We start from the raw sequence: 20,374 nt of genomic DNA on the forward strand, positions 1-20,374 counted from the left end.
GATTAGGGGTGGTGAATCCAGTAAATGTGTCTGCTCTGGTGGCCTACCTCTCCCTTGGGGTTGGCGAAGTCACCTCAAGCCCTAGTTGAGGAAGAAAAGAATTAGGAAAGCCTAACCTGAGCTTTCTCACTGTCATCATCATCATCATCATCATCATCATCATCATCATCATCATCATTGTAAAACTGTATGTATTTTGCTCCTCCTCACCCCCCACCCACCCACGTGAGGAAGAACTAGAGGGTATGAATATTATTATCTCCTAACCCAAGCCAACACTAATGGTGAGTAGTGCTTGCGTATCTAGCGCATGCCGGATGCTGTGTTAAAAGCTTTATAGGCATCGTTCACTCAGTTCTCACAACACTGCTATGAGGTTTAGTGAGCTGAAGTGGGCTCTGCAAAAACCACACACAGCTGGATCCCAAACAGCCTGTTATCTGATCTGAATGCTGCCCCACAAACAACTTTCTGCCTTTTTTTTTTTTTCATTTTAGGGAAAGTGGAGAGTGAAGATTTGCATTAATCAGAAAATGATGGAGCTGTCAATTTGTTTCGAATACTATCTAAATCAGATCTTGATTTAGGTTAAAAGTTAAATTTAAAACTCATTTCCTCTGACTCCTAATTTCTACTTTTTAATTTATCCTACTGATTGCAATTAAAGTATCAGTGTAGCTACATCCATTAAACTAGGACCCTAATTTGACACTGAACTTCCACTGTAGCATGGGAGAATTTTTTAAATGTCATGTCATAGATAATAACAATAGCCCATAATTCCTAATATAATATTGCTTAAAATGACTCATTTTAGCCCTAATTGATACTATTTCATCTTAAAAAAATTGTCCTAAATATTTCATTGAGATTTTTTTGTCTTCATCACTGGAATTCATATAAGACATTTTAAATTAGGACATTTTGAGATACTCTCAAAGCAGTGATATTGAACCATAACTATCAATAATAAATTCAGTCTAAAGCGAGGTTATCATTTTTATATAATCCTGAAAACTCCATGTGAGAACTAGTCAGCCCTTCAAATTTTTAAATATGCTATTTCTTAGAGGAGCAAAACGATACGTATTTCAAGAGCACATAACTTTCCTAATCATGTGGGAAAATATATTTCAAACCCAAAGCATGTTTAAGTAAAAGCTTGGAACTCCTATCAGAACGTATCTAGCACAGCGCACAAATTACTTAACTGTAGTTAATTTTGCATTAGAGAATCATAGCAATTTTGCATTTGGGAGGAAACATTGAAGCATATAAAAGGAAGAGGGGCGGTATCTGCAGTTTCTTTCTAGCTGGTGCTCTGCTTACCTCTGAGATGGGTTTCTCATAGACATCTTCTCCTATGGACTTCTCTTGAGCGAGGATGGCGTCTCGGTGCAGGACCCGAAGCACCTTCTCTGGCTCTGCAGATCCATAATGTGCCTCCAGAACCTCGGGCTTGGTTTTCTCTGTCTTCAGCATGTGGATCACATCTTCTCTAGCCTGTGGCCAAAAGTACAGCAAGGTCAGATGGCTGACACTGCAGATCACACATGGCACTCACAAAATCAGCAAGGAGCTTACAGGATGCATCCCACTGCCTCAGGTCTATTGCAGATTCACTGGGGATTCGGTTCCTTTTTTTTTTTTAAACTGTAGATTGGCATGCAGATACTCTGCTTTGGTTGCTAGGAAGCAGGGGAGCAGAAAAAGAATTTGTGCTAATATTAACTACACAAAAATTGCTTTACTTAAGTAGCACTGATATGAGAGAGGAGGCAGGTAGGACCTGTCCTGGAAAACCTGTTTCAGTGTACATGAGGTCAGCAATGATCAAAAGCCTCCAGTTTTCTGTTCATGCTCTCAATATGGTATTCAAATCTGGTTTATAGGAAACCCCACTCCCTTTATTCTATAACCACCTCATTGTGGTTATAACTCTATATGCAATTAATGTACAGACATTCTTGCTGATCTCCTCTCTCATAAGGAATTTGCTTTGCATAGAAGCCCATGGTTGAGAACTCACACTGTCCTGGGGTAGGCTTTTAACTAACTAATTCATATCAAATTCTATCAGACAAGTCAGGCTGGTATGTCATGGTTAGGTTTTCAGTGGTTTAGCTCCACATTTTATTGAGACTCTCAAGAAAACCAAGCTGTAGGTCTGTGGCATTGTCTTTGGTTCCATCATACCATGCACACACTTCTGGGTGCTTTTTTTTTATTGCTTTGTTGTGATGCAGGTGATGTCTGCTGTGTGTTCCCCATCTACACATGGAGCTGCCTCAACAATAGGGTAATAGATAAACCAGCATGACTTCATTGTAACTGGTTGGGCACAGATTTCAGTCTGTAACAGTAAAAGTTTTTTACAGTAATAGTTTTTCCCCCTGCACCAGTGCTAACTGTGAGTTTAAAATTACAAACACAGTCATTACAGTGAACATCTTAACAGGAGAGTTAACTAGTTAAACTTGAGTACTGAATTAACAACCTGACCATTACAAAATTTGTGTTTCTTAGGCTTCTCATTTTGTTGCATTTTTTTTTCAGTCTCCAAATTAATGTCATCCAGAAGGATAAAGATTAATTCACTAGTGAACCAGCAGTGAACAAGAATTTTCATATCAGCATTGCTGATCCATAAAGACATACTTACTTTGAGATAAAATGTAAAATACTAATTTTTCAGAGCTTAGTAACTAGGAATATTAGTGGGAGTATTAAGGCTGGAAAATAGGCTAAAGAAAAAGCGGTTCGTCTTCATGTGGGGGAAAGCACACCAAGTGCAGCGGTGGACTGTGTGTCAGGCTAGCAGGGGACTATGGAAACCCAGGGCAGAGGCCTGGGGCTAACAAGCTGGCTCATTTGGGAGAGTGCTTGTCATGCAAGCATGATGCCCCAAGTGTGTATCCTCAGAAGCCACCTGAGAGAAGACTCAGTGGTACGTATCTACAGTCCCACGGAGGGAGAGGCAGAGCAGTAGCTTTTCTTAATGAAGACTTCCGGTGTGCCAACCTCTATCATCACCATGTTTTTACTTTCATGTCTGATTCCAAATTTGCCTGCCTTGTCCACAAGTCCTGGCATCCACAGTTTCTTCTTTCAAGATGACATTTTTATCTTTAGTCAAATCAAAAAAAAATTGACCCCAGATATGGGAATGATTAAAAGAGAAAGATGGTAACATCATTCATTTGCAGTTTTTATTGGCTTTTTGGAGCATAGGTAGCCAAATGGGCTTGTTAGGAACAGGCTGTTAAAATATATGTATGTACTTATGTGAATGAGATGAGTGTTGGAGCCCTTCCTTCTGAAGATCAAAAGCAGTTGATGTACAGGAGGCTCCCATACTACAAGGCTGCCATAGGTTTGGGTTTATGCCTTGTCCAAGGTTATTTGGCAGACAGAATAAATAAGGGCTAAAATACAGCCCCATCCTCTAAACAAACTAACAACTAAACAACTAAACAAACTGCTCCCTGACTAAGGGCTGCATCTCCTGATGAAAGAGGACATCTTAACATTTTCTTTCCCTTCTCCCTCTCCTCTCTTCCTCTTCCTTACTGTATGTGCACATTCATATATACATATGTTTGCTCATGCGTGAGCATGTGTTTGTGAAGGACAGGAGTTGATATCATGTCTTCCTAAATCGCCTTCAGCCTTACATGTTCAGAGATAAGGTTTCTCATTGAAATGAACAATGGTAACAATTTAAAAAAAATGAAAAACACACTCATTTATGCTTCACTAATGAGACACACAAAGGCAAATAATGTATTAGAGTGTTTGCTCTCTTCTACCTAGAAGCTTGGTCCTGAGAAAGTCACCTTCATTCTGACTACAGATGACCCTATTTGCAGTGCCCCTGGGATCTAAGACAAAGACATACACCCAAAGTCATAAGATTGTGCTACACCCACTTGTTGACACTGTCAGGATTCCTTTTGGATTATTCAAACACAGCAGAACCTGAGGACAGAAGAGTCACTGTGCTAGGTAGTGATGCCAAGTGCACAGGCGCGCAGGCCCCCATCGTGTTTGTGCTGATTCAGTTCCATTCCTACCTGACCAAAGGAACTGCCACAGATCTATTCACACATTGGCCCCCCACCACAGAGCTATTCACACATTGGCCCCCCACCACAGATCTATTCACACATTGGCCCCCCACTACAGAGCTATTCACACATTGGCCCCCCACCACAGATCTATTCACACATTGGCCCCCCACCACAGGGCTATTCACACACTGGCCCCCCACCACAGGGCTATTCACACATTGGCCCCCCACCACAGATCTATTCACACATTGGCCCCCCACCACAGATCTATTCACACATTGGCCCCCCACCACAGAGCTATTCACACATTGGCCCCCCCACCACAGATCTATTCACACATTGGCCCCCCACCACAGATCTATTCACACATTGGTCCCCCACCACAGAGCTATTCACACATTGGCCCCCCACCACAGAGCTATTCACACATTGGCCCCCCACCACAGATCTATTCACACATTGGCCCCCTACCACAGATCTATTCACACATTGGTCCCCCACCACAGAGCTATTCACACATTGGCCCCACAAACCACATTCTGAAGACTGTCACAAGCTGTCATGAGCCATGATGTAAATACAGCAGATGGCAATTGATAACTCAGATGTTACCCACCAGATGAGTAATTCTCTGATGAAGGAACCCCATTAAGCAAGGCTTACAAGACTACAGACTCTGGAAACTGGCTGCTTCTGTCTGTAAATTCACATGTGGGAAAAGAGCTGTGAAATCTCCCCATTACTGTGCATTTTCATGTAATGTGTACTTTGTAATCTCATGATCACATCTCAGTCTTACGGGCACTTATATCTGTGGACTGTCTAAAGACTTCTCATTAAGCTATACAATTTTGAGAAATAAAAAATATACTAGGATATCCTTCATAACTAGAACTGCTGTTCCATGAGGACCATAAGACACTTAGGACCTGTTTTTTTTGTCATTAGCTCAGACTAACATAAAGAAAACAGCAATGTCTTCTCAGTTCTAAGATAAGCTGCATACAATTGGCTGATTTGGGCCTCAGAGCAAATTCAAACTAGACTGTTTGTCTCTGTGAATGGATCATAATTTAAACTTTCACAGATAATACACAAAGACAGAGGTTCAGATGTCTGATTCGTTGAATCTAAGTCCTTTATACACAAAAATGACCTAAATAGCTGTGCCAGCTTCCCCCTGCCATGTCTAGCTGATAACAGGACCAACAACACTCCCTGTTCAGACCTTTTAGCAATTAACACTTTGTACAAATCTCTAACCTCAGTTTATGGTACAAGATTTTAGGCTCAGCTAACTAACTGTTCATTGTTTAGGTCCCAAATAACAGTCAATTAACCATGTCCAGAAAGGGATAGTTTTATGTCCAGCTACTTTGGGAAAAGTTTCACAATTAGCCAGGGTTATAGAGGATGGTTCTCACAGCCTTGAATAAAGAGTTACAAGTTCCCTTCTCCATGATCTGTGATTTCAAGCAGGATAAATATATATATATTTTTTAGGTTTGGGACAGTTTCAATGCCACCACCCAGGAAATGCCAAACCCCATATCCCCACCTATTTGTCGCCATGGTAAATGGCTCTGCTCCTTATTGTTTACTCAAGGAGAATTAGAGGAGAGAATTAGAGCTGGAGAATTGAGGAGTAGAAAATAAAGCGCATCGCCCTCAGATTGTTTGTGAGTCTTTTTCCTTCAGATCGATAAAGAAATTTTTCTAAAGTCCCACTACTCTGAAAAACATTCTTTTTTGCAACCCTGGGTACAATCCCGAGAGCTGGTCCCAAAGGCTACAGTAGAAGACTTATCCCTCACTGTGGATAAGTGTTCAGGAAGTTGGCTTTCAAATATAAACTAAACACTCTTGACAGCATGAATTGCACTATTAATTCATACCAGTATATGTGACATAAGCATAAAGGAAATTAAATAAATTCTAAAGCAATAAGACAAACAAGAACTTAATTAAAACATGGAACATAATCTACATTGTTACATAATGGGAAGAACCCATCTTTAAAGAGCCTCAGAATTATTTTCTGGTCCTAGACCTGAGTGACTTATACATGTTGATGTAAGCTAATTTTATCACCTGTAGAATAAAACCATAACAACTGCATCATATGAATGTTGTCAGGATGGAATTAGATACACATTCATAGAGTGACTAATGTAAAACTTGGCACAGAGTAGGTCCTATGTCAATGGAGACATTTATGATCATTTTTTCTAGATGGCCTTAACTTTTACTGGAGTATATTTATTATGCATAGTGATAGCTGTCATAGATATTTTTGTACAATTATATCATGTACTTTGATCCTATTCATTGCTCCATCCCTTCTCCTTTATTCCCTTTCCTGTTATTCTCATCCTCTAGTCTCATGTCTACTTTCATGTATGTGGCTTATGTATCTGTACAAAATCTAGGATTCATAGATGAGAGAACATTCAGTATTTATCTACCTGAGTCTGATGTACTTATTTTAATATGATGGTCTCCATTTGCATCCATTTTCCTGTCAACTACATGTTTTGTTCAACTTTATGATGGAATAAAATCCATTATGCATACACCATTCTTCTTTCCACATCTGTCAACAGACACCTAGCCTGATTCATGACTTGGCTATTGTGAATAGCCCTGCAGTAAACATAAAAGTGCAAGTACAGGGTTTGGAAGGATGGCTCAGTGACTAGACCATGTGCTGCTTTTGCAGGGGATCTGGTTCTCAGTGCCCAGGTCAGGCATCTCAGAACCACTTGTAACCTCAGCTCCAGGGGATGGGACACCTTCTTTAAGCCTCTGCAGGCCTCTGCATCCACGTGGTACCCATAAACTTATGCAGGTAAACACATATAAATGTAAATAAAATAAATCTTTAATGTAAAAAAATGCAAGTATCTCTGTGCTGTGTGACTTAGAGTCCTTTGAGTATATAGCCAAGAGTGGTAAAGTTGAGTCATATGGAAAAGATAAACTTTTACTTTATTAAGGAACTTCTATAGTGATTCCCATAGTGGCTGGACTAATTTACAGTTCCATCAACAGTGCATAAGCTCTCCTTCCCTGAGTCCTTGCCCACATGTTCCCTTTATGCTAGCCATTGTGACGGGGGCAAGATGGAATCTCAACATTGTTTTCTCTGATGGATGATGTTGAACATTTGATTAACATATTTATTGGCCATTTGTGCTTCATCTTTTGAGTACTGCCTGTTCACTGCATCAGCCATTTACTGATCAGTTCGTTCCTTCACTGTTCACTTTTTTTATTTTTTAAAATAAATTCTAGATTTTAACCCTCTTTCCAATGGTTAGCAAAGATTTTTGTCTTCTTCTGTAGGCTCCTCTTCATTTATTTTCTTTGGTGTGTAGAAGCCTTCTGGTTTCATACAATCCCATTTGTCAGTTCTTGATATTATTCCTGAGCTACTAGAATCCCTTTCAGATAGGATTTACCTATTTCTATACCCCTGTCTTCAAGTGTTTTCCTCTAGAAATGTCAGGGTTTTGGGTCATATATTAAGGTTTTTGATCCAAGTTGAATTGATTTTTGTACAGGATGAGTGATTTGGAACTAGTTTGACTCTCCCACATGCAGATATCCAGTTTTCCCAACAGCTTTTGTTAGAGAGGCTGTCTTTTCTCCAAAGTGTGAATTTGGCATCTTTGCCAAATACCAGTTTGATACAGTTACATGGATTTATTTATGTGTCTTCTTTTCTATCTATCATGTGTCTGTATTTGTGCCAGAACTATGATGTTTTTGTTACTATGGCTCTATGATATATGTTGAAGTTGGGTATGGTGATACTTCTAGTATTATTTGTTTTTGTTGTTGTTGTTGAAGAAGGCTTTGGCTGTTCAGGTTTTTTTGTGCTACCATATGAGAAAAGGAAACACCTATTTCTTTTATTTAAAAAACCCACTTATTCTTGAACTTAGTCATAATAAGATACTACATGTTACACACTTCATTTTAGTTTAATTATTCTAGATGTTAATTACCAAATAAAAGAGCTACAGTATATCAGATACTTAGAACCACTCTAGCTTTCATGAACTTACTAGAAGTCTCTGTAAATGGCTGTAGACCTAACACTGAAAAAATTAGCAATGCTGTTTCTATGATACTACTACTTATAATTTAACAGAGTAAATCAACATTGTGGTATCTTTTTAATGTAGTTGCTGTATTTACTTTTTTGTTATTGCTGTTGTTGTTGTTGTTGCTTGTGTGTACGTGCAAACTGCCACAGAATGCATGTGGAAATCAGAGGACAATTTGCAGGAGTTGGTTCTGTCTTCCTGCCATGAGTATTCTAAGGATCAAATTCAGGTCATCAAGCTTGGCCCCAAGTACCTTTACATACTGAGCCATCTCACCTGCTCTTGTGATGAGTGTGTGTGTGTGTGTGTGTGTGTGTGTGTGTGTGTGAGTGTATGTATGTGTTTGGGGACAGGGACTCTCTACGTAGCCCTGGCTGGCTTAGCACTCAGTATGGAGCTTAGGCTGGTCTCAAACACACAGAGATCCACCTGTCTCTGCTTCCAGAGTGCTGCAATTAAAGTTGTGTTACCACCACATGACCAGCCCGGGTGTACGTATCTTTTGAGTCAGTGGATTAGTGATTATGACCACGTGATCACAATAAATTTGTTCACTACTTCAAACACATGATTCGATGTATAGAAAGAAGATCCTGTACTTTGGAGATGAAACCACTTTACAGCTCCACCTTTAGAACTGCATTAGTTTGCATGGTGGTGGGGGCACATGTCTGTTGTCCCAGCACTCTGTAGGCAGCTGTTACACATAGAAACCCTGTCTCGAAAAACAAAAATAAAAAATTTTAAAAAAGGAAAAAGAAATGTGTTGATTCTCGTGAAAAAGGATCAAATCCCACATGTCAGAAAGCTTCTGCCCTTGAATGTTATTTTCACAGAGGAGTTAAACCAGAAACAAGTGGTTAAGGTCTCAGGACTCTAGGGAGCTCTCAATAGACCTTAAGAATGTAAATGGACCAGAGAGAATGCTTTGAAAAGGGCTCTCAGAATGAGCTGCCTTCTTCTGTTTGAGAGGAGGAAGGGGATTGGAGAAGAGACAACACAATATTTAGTTTACTCATTGACGATAAACAAATGAGGTTCAGGCACAGAAAGAAACATGCGAGTCTCAGGTCTCTGCCATCAGACCTACTGCCTTTTGAGCCCATGCTTACACTGGAGAACAAGGGGTGTGGTCTTAGTTGGCTGCAGAAGGAACTGAATCAAAACATGTGGGGGCAGCATAGAGCCACTCCATGCTGCCCTGGGCCACAGGTGAGCATGTGAGTCATGAAGTCTAGGGAGGACATTTGGGCTTTGCCAGACAGCTGGAGTCAGAGGAATAATAAAATGGAACAGGTTCAAAAGCAGAGCTGAATCATTCATTAAATAACTTATGCACATTCTCATTGTACAATGCATCATATTCAGTATTGCAGAAACAGCTGTATCCTCAGAAATTCAAGTCTGAGGGGGATACTGATAATGGGAAATAATTTATAATATGGTACAATAAGCATGTGCTGGAGGAAACACCAGGAGTAACAATGTTTATTCAGAATGCTTGACTTGAATCTGAGCTAACAGCGGAGGTTTCTGGGAGGATGTGATCTGAAATCTTACAACCAATAAAGATGGTGAAGGGCTTAGTTAGGTGAGAGTGTTCCAGAAACAAGACTGTAAAAGATGGGGCTGGAGAGATGGCTCAATGGTTCAGAGCACTTGTTCTTGAAGAAGGCCCAGCGTTCAAGTCCCAGTACCCACATGTTGGCTAGCTAACAACAGTCTGAACCTCCAGCTCCAGATGATTGCATGTCATCTTCTCAGAGGGCACCCAGCACATATGTGGTTAATACACACACATGCAGGTGAAACTCTCATACTCATCAAAACATAAATAAATAAAAATCTTAAAAAAAGAAAAAGACTATAAAATGTCCGAAAATATGATATAGCACAATAGTAATGATGTTCTCACGTTAAAACCTGTGAGTCACACGCTGAGTCATAGAGCAGCAAGCAGCTTAGGGCCCTTCCACAGGGCAGTGACTTGGTCAGATAAGTATGTTACAAAGACCCAGAAGGGGCCCGTGAAGATGAAAATGCCTGAGATTGAGTCTCAGAACCCATGTAAAGTGGAAGGAGAGAACCAACTGTACAAAGCTGTTCTCTGACCTGCCCTCCCTACCCCTCTGCTTCCCTTCTCACCCCTCCTCTCCCCCTCCAAAGGCTATATGGGAGGCTACTTGCTTACTACCTCTTAAGCTCTCAGGGATAATAAAGCTCTTTTCTGATATTACTCTTCCATTGTCTGTGAAAGTCATTCTTTGAGTTCCTCAGGACAAAATACCTGGAAGCCACTGGCCTGTGCTGTTAGATGACTGCTGATTGACCCCAAGCCCTTGAGTCATACAAGGTGAGAAAACCTCCATTGTACCATTGCTTCCCCCCATATTACTGTGTTGTAAACCATCTCTACAAGGGAATCTGTGCCATAGCTGCATTTGGATGCCACTGCTCTGGGACAGACATGGCAACTCAGCACCAAAGAGAGACTGCTGTGTGTTGGGTCCAAAGCCCCTCCCACCAGCCACTCTTCATGATCCACATGATTTATTCACCCCACACTCTCACACTCTCTTGCACTATCCTGCTGTCCTGCGACTCTCTACTCTGCTTTCTCATGCTGTCTCAAGCCAAGTTCTCTTGGTCTCTCGCTATGCTCTGTCTTTCTGTCTTTTGCTATCTCCACTATTCTCTCCCACTCTCCTGCTTCTTTATAGCCCTGACCATGTCTAGTCTGCTTTCTTTTCTCTCTGCTCTGGACACTTCCAGAGCCCCTAAGATCTTTTTTCTTTTCTTTCTTTCTTTCTTTCTTTCTTTCTTCCTTTCTTTCTTTTTTTTTTTTTTTTTGGTTTTTCAAGACAGGGTTTCTCTGTGTAGTTTTGATGCCTGTCCTGGATCTCACTCTGTAGACCAGGCTGGCCTCAAATTCACAGAGATCCACCTGGCTCTGCCTATGTTAGCAGTTTCTTTTACTGTACCCTCTTGTATACACTGTGATGTTAACTGATGATTCTCAGAGGTTCACTCATTTCCAGGGACTTGCTGGCCTCCTAGATTTCCTCCACGACCACCTGGAGTTATCAGTTCCACTGAATTGTCCCTCCAGAGCAAGAAGATCCCTGGAAATTGAGACGTATTTACCAGTTCTAGACAAATCAGGCCAATTAGTTTGCCTGCAAATAAGTCTTAGTTACTAAGGGAATCCTAGGAAGCTGGACTGTGAAAATCCAGGCCAGACCCAGGCAAACAGGTACAAGTTGGCCACACTATGGAAGATGCCATTGAGGAGCCTAGGTAGCCCACAACATCCCATATAGATTAGAGCAGCCATAACTGACATGACAGTGTTCAGAAGCTGAACCTCAAAACACATTCATTTAAAAGAAAATTTGTGTTATTGATTATTATGCCTGTTATTAATTTTTACTGTATTTAAACTTGCTGGATTATGAAGTCTGTGAAAAAAGTAAAGTTATAATGAGCAGGGTTCAGAGAACCTGTTGTGTCCTTCTTCTGCGTTTCTGAAGTGGGGACACACATCACCTTGGGAGCACAATGGGAATGACCTGGGGACATGTCACCTTGGGAGCACAATGGGAATGACCTGGGGACATGTCACCTTGGGAGCACAATGGGAATGACCTGGGGACCTGTCACCTTGGGAGCACAATGGGAATGACCTGGGGACATGTCACCTTGGGAGCACAATGGGAATGACAAGGACCCTCTGACCCTCACATAAGCTGTGTCAGCAAGCTCACAGGAAGACTTCAGGTGGAAGTTTATACCTTTTCACAATGTTAATATAATTTATTTGATTTGACACATAGAAAGTGTACATACTTATGAAGAACCATGTCATGCTTGCTTGTGTGTGTGTGTGTGTGTGTGTGTGTGTGTGTGTGTGTGTGTGTGTGTGTGTAAGTTCAAGACAGGGTGAACATTTACCGCTTCTTTGTGGTAAAAACATTCCAAATCCTCTCAGGCACCTTATCCCTTACAAACAAGCAGCAGGACAACAGGCCTGTTTGTTCCTGTCTCACTAAGACTTAAAACTGTTGACAGCCCTTTCATCTCCCAGAATAGCAACAGCATTTTAATATTTACCTGGGTGTTTATGATGAAACACAGACTTCAAAAAACACTGACCTAATGCAGGCAGCTCGCTGCAGACTCTTAGGTGATGCCACTCTTGGCCCCTGTCTTCCCCTGACTTGGCTGGCAGGAAGCATACCCAGTGGGGAGGGTAGAAGCCTACCCCTATATGATGATCTGGTGTGCTTTAAACATGGCATTCCTGCCAAGAGCCATTGCCTTTCACCAAAGGATGTATTTGAGAAAAAAAGCCCAAATCTGTCTTTACTTATGGAAGACCCAGAAGGATGCAATTCTCAAACACTACCACTCCTTTCTATGATTTTGTTAGCTGCTTAAATATAGCTCCATCACTGCAGCAGGAAGGTCAGAACATGGCCATTCTGTGAGCACTTGCCCATTCTGGGAACTCGAGTGTTCTGTATCTATTTACATAAGGTAATTTATTAGTTTACTTGTCTATTTCCTCCTGGAGTGGTGAGCCACTGTGAGGACAGAGGCTGTGTCTACTCGCCCTCACAGAGTGCCTGCCACATGATAGGCACTCGGTAAATATTTGTTGAAATCAAGAAGAGTAAATTTAAGTTGTGTGAACTGAGAAGGTCAGTAGAGCTGGTCCTGAACCCCTCAAGACAACCTTGACTACTAACCCTTGTTCAAAAGATCTAAATAGTTACATTTTGTCAACTTCCTTAGTCTTTCATCTGACAGCTTTGTCTATAATTCAGGAGTCACTTTGTTCTCTATAGTTTATTCCAAAAGAAAATATGTAAACGGAATAAGGAAAAACAGTACATTCCACCAGAATGTTGCAATAGGAAATGGGTTATCTTTAAATCGCATACAAATTGAATTACATGTTTATCCAGCTTAGGTAAATTCTAATGTTATAAGTGGATTAAAAGCTAAAAAGTTGTAATTTATAATGTTATTAGCTATTATTATAGAAATTAAACTCAGTTTTTCCTGGATTTTAAAAAGCAAAGCTAATGTGATTAGTAATACAACATACCAGGAGAACATTCAGACATAGTTGGTTTAAAAGGCCATTTGGTGCTTGAAATGTTACTTTTTGCAGTCTCTGAAATAATTTCCCCCGACAACTGTGTGGTACAGGGCAGCCTCAAGCTCTCTCTAGAGCTTACTCACAGAAGGCTAGCATTCATACTCCTAACCAAGAGAAATCTTCCGGTAGAATATTGGGGAGAGATATAATTTGTCATGTTAAATTTTGCTTTTATATTCAAGTTAGCAGATTGATATTTTAAAAATAAAATATTCAAAATTGAAATGATTTTTTTTGTAGAAATGGAAGAATTCACATTACTATTCATATCGAATCTTAAGAGCTCTAGAATAACCAATGCAGTTTTGCTAAAGAATGAAGTTAGAGGTCAGATGCTTTCTGATGTCAAAGCTAATTACAAGACTTCAGCAATCAAAAAGGTGTGGCACTTCAGATCAACAGAGTGGAAAAGCCATAAATAAAGCCAATCCAAAGATTTTCCTCAAAGAGGCCAAGACTGTTCAGTGTGGAAGGCAGAGTGCTTTCAACAGTGTTGGGAAAACTGGGTAGCCACATACTTAGTAAAATTTGACCTTTATCTTTGAGAATTTATTAAAATTAGCTCAAAATCAACTAAGCCACAAAAGTCTCATAAAAAAACCACAAAGAAAGTATTTTATGATAGTGAACTTGGCAGTTGTTTCTTGAATACTTCCACAGCATGTGCAATGAAAGGAAAAAAAATGTAGAATGGCTGGACTATGTCAAACTTAGAATCTTCCAAGCACTGAAGAATATAACCAGCAGAGTGAAAAGCATCTTACTGAATGAGAGAAAGTGAAAGTGGCCAATGAAGTTACTATGCAAAATATTAAAAAAGTTTTTAATATTTTAAGTCCAAAAACTGTTCGTGAACAAAGGGCTTATACAGATGTTTCTCCACAGGGAAAAACAATACAAGCAGTAAAAAGACACACGAAAAGATGCCCAGATATCATCAACCATTACAGAAATACAAGTCAGAGCCAGAATTAAATTATAAATATCTACACCATTAGAAGGGGTGCTACCAAAACAAAACAGAAAATATTAAGTGGTAGTGAGGTTGCAAAGTATCAGAACTCTTAAGGTACCCGTGGGAGCAAATAAAACGATGCTGCCAAGTGCGACGACTACAGAAATCCCTCAAAACTTGACAGCACTTTGCTATAAGATCCAGCAATTCCACAGCTGGATACCTACTCAAAGGAATGGAGAGCCATGGTCTTCATAGATATTTGTACAAGTTCTTCATAGCAGCTATGCTCAGTGTCAAACTGGAAGGGATTCAAGTGTCCACCCCTAGATGATAGATAAACTAAATGCAGTAGACCCATACAATGGAATGCTGTTCAGCTTGAAAAGCAGGGAAATTCCAACACATATTACAGTATCAACCAAACATAAAGATGTTGTGTTAAAGGTTATGAATCCGTTATAAAATGGCAAATGCTGTGTGTGTCACTCAGACGAGGTACTTAGAGCCATCCAGTTCATAGAGACAAAGCAGACCATGGTTGCCAGGGACAGGGGAACTTGGGGGAAGGCAGTTAATGTGGGATAGGTGCAGAGTTTCCAGATTATAAGAGGAATGATTCTTGAGCTCTTTGGTGGTAACAGTTGCCCAACAAGGTCAACATATTCAATGCTATTGAATTATACAGTTGGAAATAGTCACAACAGCCAGGGTGTGGTGGCATATACCTTCATTCCCATGAGTCAGAGGTGGGCAGATGTCTGTGAGTTTGAGGCCAGCCTGGTCTACAACAGTTCCATGAGAGCCAGGGCTACAGAGAGAGACCTTGTCAAAAAGAAAAAAGGAAGAGAGAGTGAGTGAGTGAGTGAGAGAGAAAGAGAGAGAGAGAGAGAGAGAGAGAGAGAGAGAGAAGAAAAGAAGGAAGGAAGGAAGGAAGGAAGGAAGGAAGGAAGGAAGGAAGGAAGGAAAGAGGGAAAAAGCAGGCTATAACAATGACTTTTATAGAAATAGAAATTTCACCAAATTTTAAAAAATTCAAAAAAAAAAAGAAAATAAAAATCATTCCCAATGCACTACCTAGAGACTACCAATTTTAAAGAAAAACTAAAATTCTATGCAACACATTTTAAAAAGCATAGTCAACTTTCCTTATGATTAGACATTCAAATATCACCATCATCTATGGATTTTAAATACATTTTTTAAAAACTTAGGTGGTTTTCTTCTCTTTTCTTTACTCCTAATTTCCAATTGGGATATTAATAGTAAGGCAGCTGCTATGTCCTGGATTAGAAATTAGATAAGGTCACAGGTTTCCTCATGCAGTGCTATGACAATTCCTTAGATTCCAAAAGACTTTGGGGCCTGCCCTTAAGCAGCTCACCTCTTTGTGTAACCAGTGGATGTCTCTCTGTGACTCCAGTGAGAAGCTGAATTCTTTGAAACACAGGAAGCTCACATAGATCTTTTATAGAGGTTTCTCTAGCTCAGTAAATGTAATGCTCTCAACATAAGCTGCTAGACAGGTCTTGGAGCAGAAGCATCTCTGCCATCATTCTGCTCATTGGGGGAAGTTCCTGTCTCCTGCACACTCTCCAGGCTTGCCTCCCATCCAATTAATATAGCAGGCAGGAGTTTAGCGCTGGTGAAATCCACTGATGCAATTTCCTCTGGGGAACTGACTGGCAGGCCGGTCTTGCCACAGAGCAGTTTGCACGACCAAAACTTTTCATGGGAAAGGACTCATCCCAGGGGAGGAAAGGCACCATTTTGGTTGTAGAACAGTGGAGCAAGGTCAGAGGGGAAGGGTGAGTCTAAGTGCATCCCAGGACATGTCCCTCAGAATCCTGTCCAGTCTACCTCCATCTATTCCTTTCTGAGATCCACTGTAAGGGATGGGCAACAAAAGATCCCAGTGAAAATTAGAAGAATTAGTCAATTAGAATTCAAGGCATGGCAGCTTCAGCAAGTAGGAGGGTGAGGAGGAAGAGCTTGCTGTCCCAAGCTGAGCTCAGGGTGGGTTTCATGGAGGACTCTCCAAGTAGAAACCAGCTGACATGCGCAGAGGAGCTAGCCTTGGGCTGTGCATGGCACGCTGGCTGTACTTCAGCAAGCATCAACCCAGACACCCACAGGATTGCTGTGGGGAAAGGGCAGGAAAGAGAGGCAAATGCCAGTGGTAACCTAGAGGGATGTAGGGGCGTGAATCCATGCCATTCTCTGGATCCCTCTAACACGTCCTAGAGAAGCCAGGAAGAATTGGCATTTCTATTAAGCAGGAGTAGCACAGAGGCAGGAGAGGGAAAAGGTAACTATCTAAGCCTTCCGTCTTATTTTTATACTGTTGTGGATTAGGACTGAGAAATCCAGACTTTGGTTTTTCAAACGAGAAAGTATTAAAATAAAAAACAAGTTAAACTAGATTGTCCAGATATAATTTATACATGAGGTTTATTTAAATCACACAGCATTGTGTTCCCTCAGGGTGACTGTGTTTTCTATTCATTTCGGTTCCTACATAAGCAGATTCTATATTTGTATTATACAAGTGACCAGCTGGCAAAAATCATAATTTAATTAAAAAAAAAAAACAGCAATCAAACAAAAAAAAAAAAACCTAAGCCATCCTGAACCAGCAGAAAATGTTACACTGGATATTTGCTAGAAGAAGAGGGGAGGGGAGAGAAAGGAAGGAAGAGGAGGGGGAATAACCAAGACTTGGCCCTTCAGGAGATGCAATGTGGTAGAAAGGGCAGCATACACCTGAGAATCTGTGCTAGAAACATGCACAACTGTCATGTGACCTTGAGGGAGTGAGTCAGCCTGTGAACTCAGCCTCTTCATGCATAAAATGAACACAGCAACAACAGCTTCACGGAGTGTACTTGACCCAAAGTGTGTAAGGTACCTGGTACTGAACGGTACTACTCCCACCCTCTGGGAATCACACACTGTGGCTCTGCTGTTCACTGTAGCTGTGTGACCTGGGTCGGTTGATTCTGAAATGAAATGTATCTGAAGTGGCTAGCAGAGCAGAGCATATAGTCAAAGGTATGGTATTATTTTCTCATCCCCAATTGCTTTCAATATCCTGTGACTGCCAAAGCACTCATAATCATACTTTTAATCCCTACACCATGAGCCTAATAGATGGATGGCAGCTAGGGCCAGTGTTACCACCTTGTCTGAGCCTCTTGGGCCATTCTTTTTTAATTTTTAAATTTATTTTATATGTATGAGTGTTTTGCCTGCATATATATGCATCCCATGTGTGCCTAGTGCCCAAGGAGGTCAGAAGAGGAAGTTAGTTCCCTTGGAATTATGGATGGTTGTGAGTTGCCATCTGGGTACTGGGAACTGAACCTGGGGATTCTGCCAGAGCAACACATGTTCTTAACTCCTTAGCCACCTCTCCTGTCCCTTGAACCAGAGTTTTAAAATGTGTTTCAAGAAGTTAGACTACACTGCCAGAATCTGCAGCTCACTCACTGTCAAAGGAACAAACCACTGCAGAAGCAGCGTTTCCTTGCTAAACCGTTCTTAGCACTTTTTAAAATGGCATTGATGAGAAGCACACTTTGTACCAGCACTGTGTGGCCTGTGGCCGTCTGCGGGTGAAGCTGTAACCAAACCCATGTCCTTTGGTATAGGAAAAGAAAAATGTAAGAAATTATTAAGTACAGAAAGGAAATGTCAATTGTCATTTAAAAAAAAAATGTACAATGGACCTGTAAAGTTCCCCCTTGATTTGGAATATTACCTTTTAAATACAGGCAATTCCTTAAAGAACCATAGACATGCCCAGTTTATGATGTGCTGGTGTTTTTCACTGTCAAGCAATGTATACGTGTGTGTGTGTGTGTGTGTGTGTGTGTGTGTGTGTGTGTAACGGATTTTATTTCCCTTTACCCTTATTCCCCTCCCTTATCTGCCCTCCTTCTCCCACTGAAACCCCTTGACTTCCTAACAAATGTCTTTCTATTTCCATGTCTCTGTGTGACCTCTAATATAAATAGGAGTGTCCCCTTGGGATGGGCAACTCACTAGTGGTCATACCACTAGGGAAAGTGGTGGGCCTTCATCTGAGGCATTGTAAACAGCAACAAAAACAAAATAAAATAGAAAATGTGGCATTAAAAGCTTCACATTTGTGTTAACCAAAAACACTTCCTTATACTCTGAGGGCTGAAATAGGAAGGTAAATCTCAGCCTTGCCTGGGAGTATGCATGTCAGGAACTCAGAACTCTGGCCTTTCCTTGTGTGGCTGAGAACAGTAGCAGATTTGTGCTGCAGTTTTGGATTAGGGATTATCAACACATGTTTTTAAGAATTATAGAATCTGGCCAGGCAGTGGTGGTGGTGCACACCTTTAATCCCAGCACTTGGGAGGCAGAGCCAGGCAGATCTCTGTGAGTTCAAGGCCAGCCTGGGCTACACAGAGAGATCCAGGACAAGCTCCAAAACTACACAGAGAAAACTTGTCTCAAAAAGAAAAAAAAAGAATTATAGAATCTGAGAATATGGGGATCATCTCCATTGCAAAGTGACCAAGATCACTAAATATAAGTGTGGGGAAGGTCAGTGCTGCCAGTGAATGTACCTGGGGTGCCCAGCCTCCTAGATTGGAAATACATTCTCAGTAAACAAGCACAGAGTCATTAAAAGTAGCAAATTAAAAAATTTAAATCTAAAACTTTCTTTTAAAATTGAAGTCTTTCTCTGTATAGCCAGGCTGGCCTCAAATCTGCAGCAATGCTCCTGGGACTCTGCCTCCCAAATTCCAGGATTATAGGTGTGTGCTACCCTGCCCAGTTCTCATTTACACCTTCAAATTATGTTACTTGACAGGTAAGGAAATGATCAGTTGATAATCTGTGTTAAAAAAAAAAAAAAACTGGCAAGATGATGCACACTTGTAATCTCAGATCTGTAAAGGAGGAGATGTGCAGACTCCCGGGGGCTGCTGGTCAGTCAGCTCAGCCAGTGAGAGGCCAGGTCTCAAAACCCAAAGTCGATACCTCTGAGGAATGACACCTACCCCGACTGACCTCTGACCTACACACACACACACACAAACACAGGCAACCACAAAAATATGCACTACATATTTTTGTCATTTTAACAAAATATGTTATTTTAACAAGAAAGTTGAAAGTTGTTGGACAAACTCGATGCCACTTATAACAAAAAATTTCGAAAACCTCTTCTGTTCAGAAGCATTTGAGGAGAGTATAGAGTGTTCATAGACGACATCACATGGGGTTTTTAAATTATACATGTAGTCCAAGACATTTCTTTCTGCAGCGGACAGTGACTGATGCAGAGAATTCAGAACTGTCAAAATGCTGAGAATACATCACTGCTGGGTGTCCAGCTGTGTGTGGTTCCCTCTTCCCTCTCTCTCTCTCTCTCTCTCTCTCTCTCTCTCACACACACACACACACACACACACACACACACACACACACACACACACACACACTCTCTCTCACACACACACACTCTCTCTCTCACACACACACTCTCTCTCTCTCACACACACACACACACACACACTCTCTCTCTCTCTCACACACACACACACACACACACACACACACACTCACAGGAACATCTCTGAAGAAGCAGAAATGGCATAAAAGTTGAACTCACCAGGCGGTGGTGTCGCACGCCTTTAATCCCAGCACTCGGGAAGCAGAGGCAGGCGGATCTCTGTGAGTTTGAGGCTAGCCTGGTCTACCGAGCGAGATCCAGGAAAGGCGCAAAGCTACACAGAAACCCTGTCTCGAAAAAAAAAAAAAAAAACAAAAAAACAAAACAAAACAAAAAACAAAAAACAAAAGAAAGTTGAACTCATGAACTCACTGAAGCTATAGTTACTTGTACCAGACCTAAATAATCTCAAGGCAACCTTGTCAGTCAATATTCTAACAGGCATCACTAATTGGACTCAATGATTTAAAAAAAAAAAAAAAAAGTGGAGAGCATATGAAGGTAGGAGGGGGAACCCATTGGGGTTCAGGAGATGTGGGAAGGGAAAATAGGGGATAGCTATGAAGTATTGTATACATG

At 41.0% G+C, this 20,374-nt stretch overlaps 1 protein-coding gene across 3 annotated transcripts in view; it reads right to left on the reverse strand.

The window, feature by feature from the left end:
- Filip1 (filamin A interacting protein 1) overlaps positions 1–20,374 on the reverse strand; it is a 168,315-nt gene that overhangs the window by 50,422 nt on the left and 97,519 nt on the right. For 2 of the 3 annotated variants that reach the window (XM_036194124.1, XM_036194123.1), the window contains exon 3: positions 1,330–1,503. In XM_036194124.1, coding sequence (XP_036050017.1) covers positions 1,330–1,503 — 174 coding nt within the window. Of the gene's footprint in view, positions 1–1,329; positions 1,504–1,584; positions 1,634–20,374 lie in introns of those variants that run through there. The other variant, XM_036194125.1, reaches the window with a different exon arrangement.

This window comes from Onychomys torridus, chromosome 7, assembly GCF_903995425.1.
Source record: "Onychomys torridus chromosome 7, mOncTor1.1, whole genome shotgun sequence".
NCBI classification, from domain to species: Eukaryota; Metazoa; Chordata; class Mammalia; order Rodentia; family Cricetidae; genus Onychomys; species Onychomys torridus.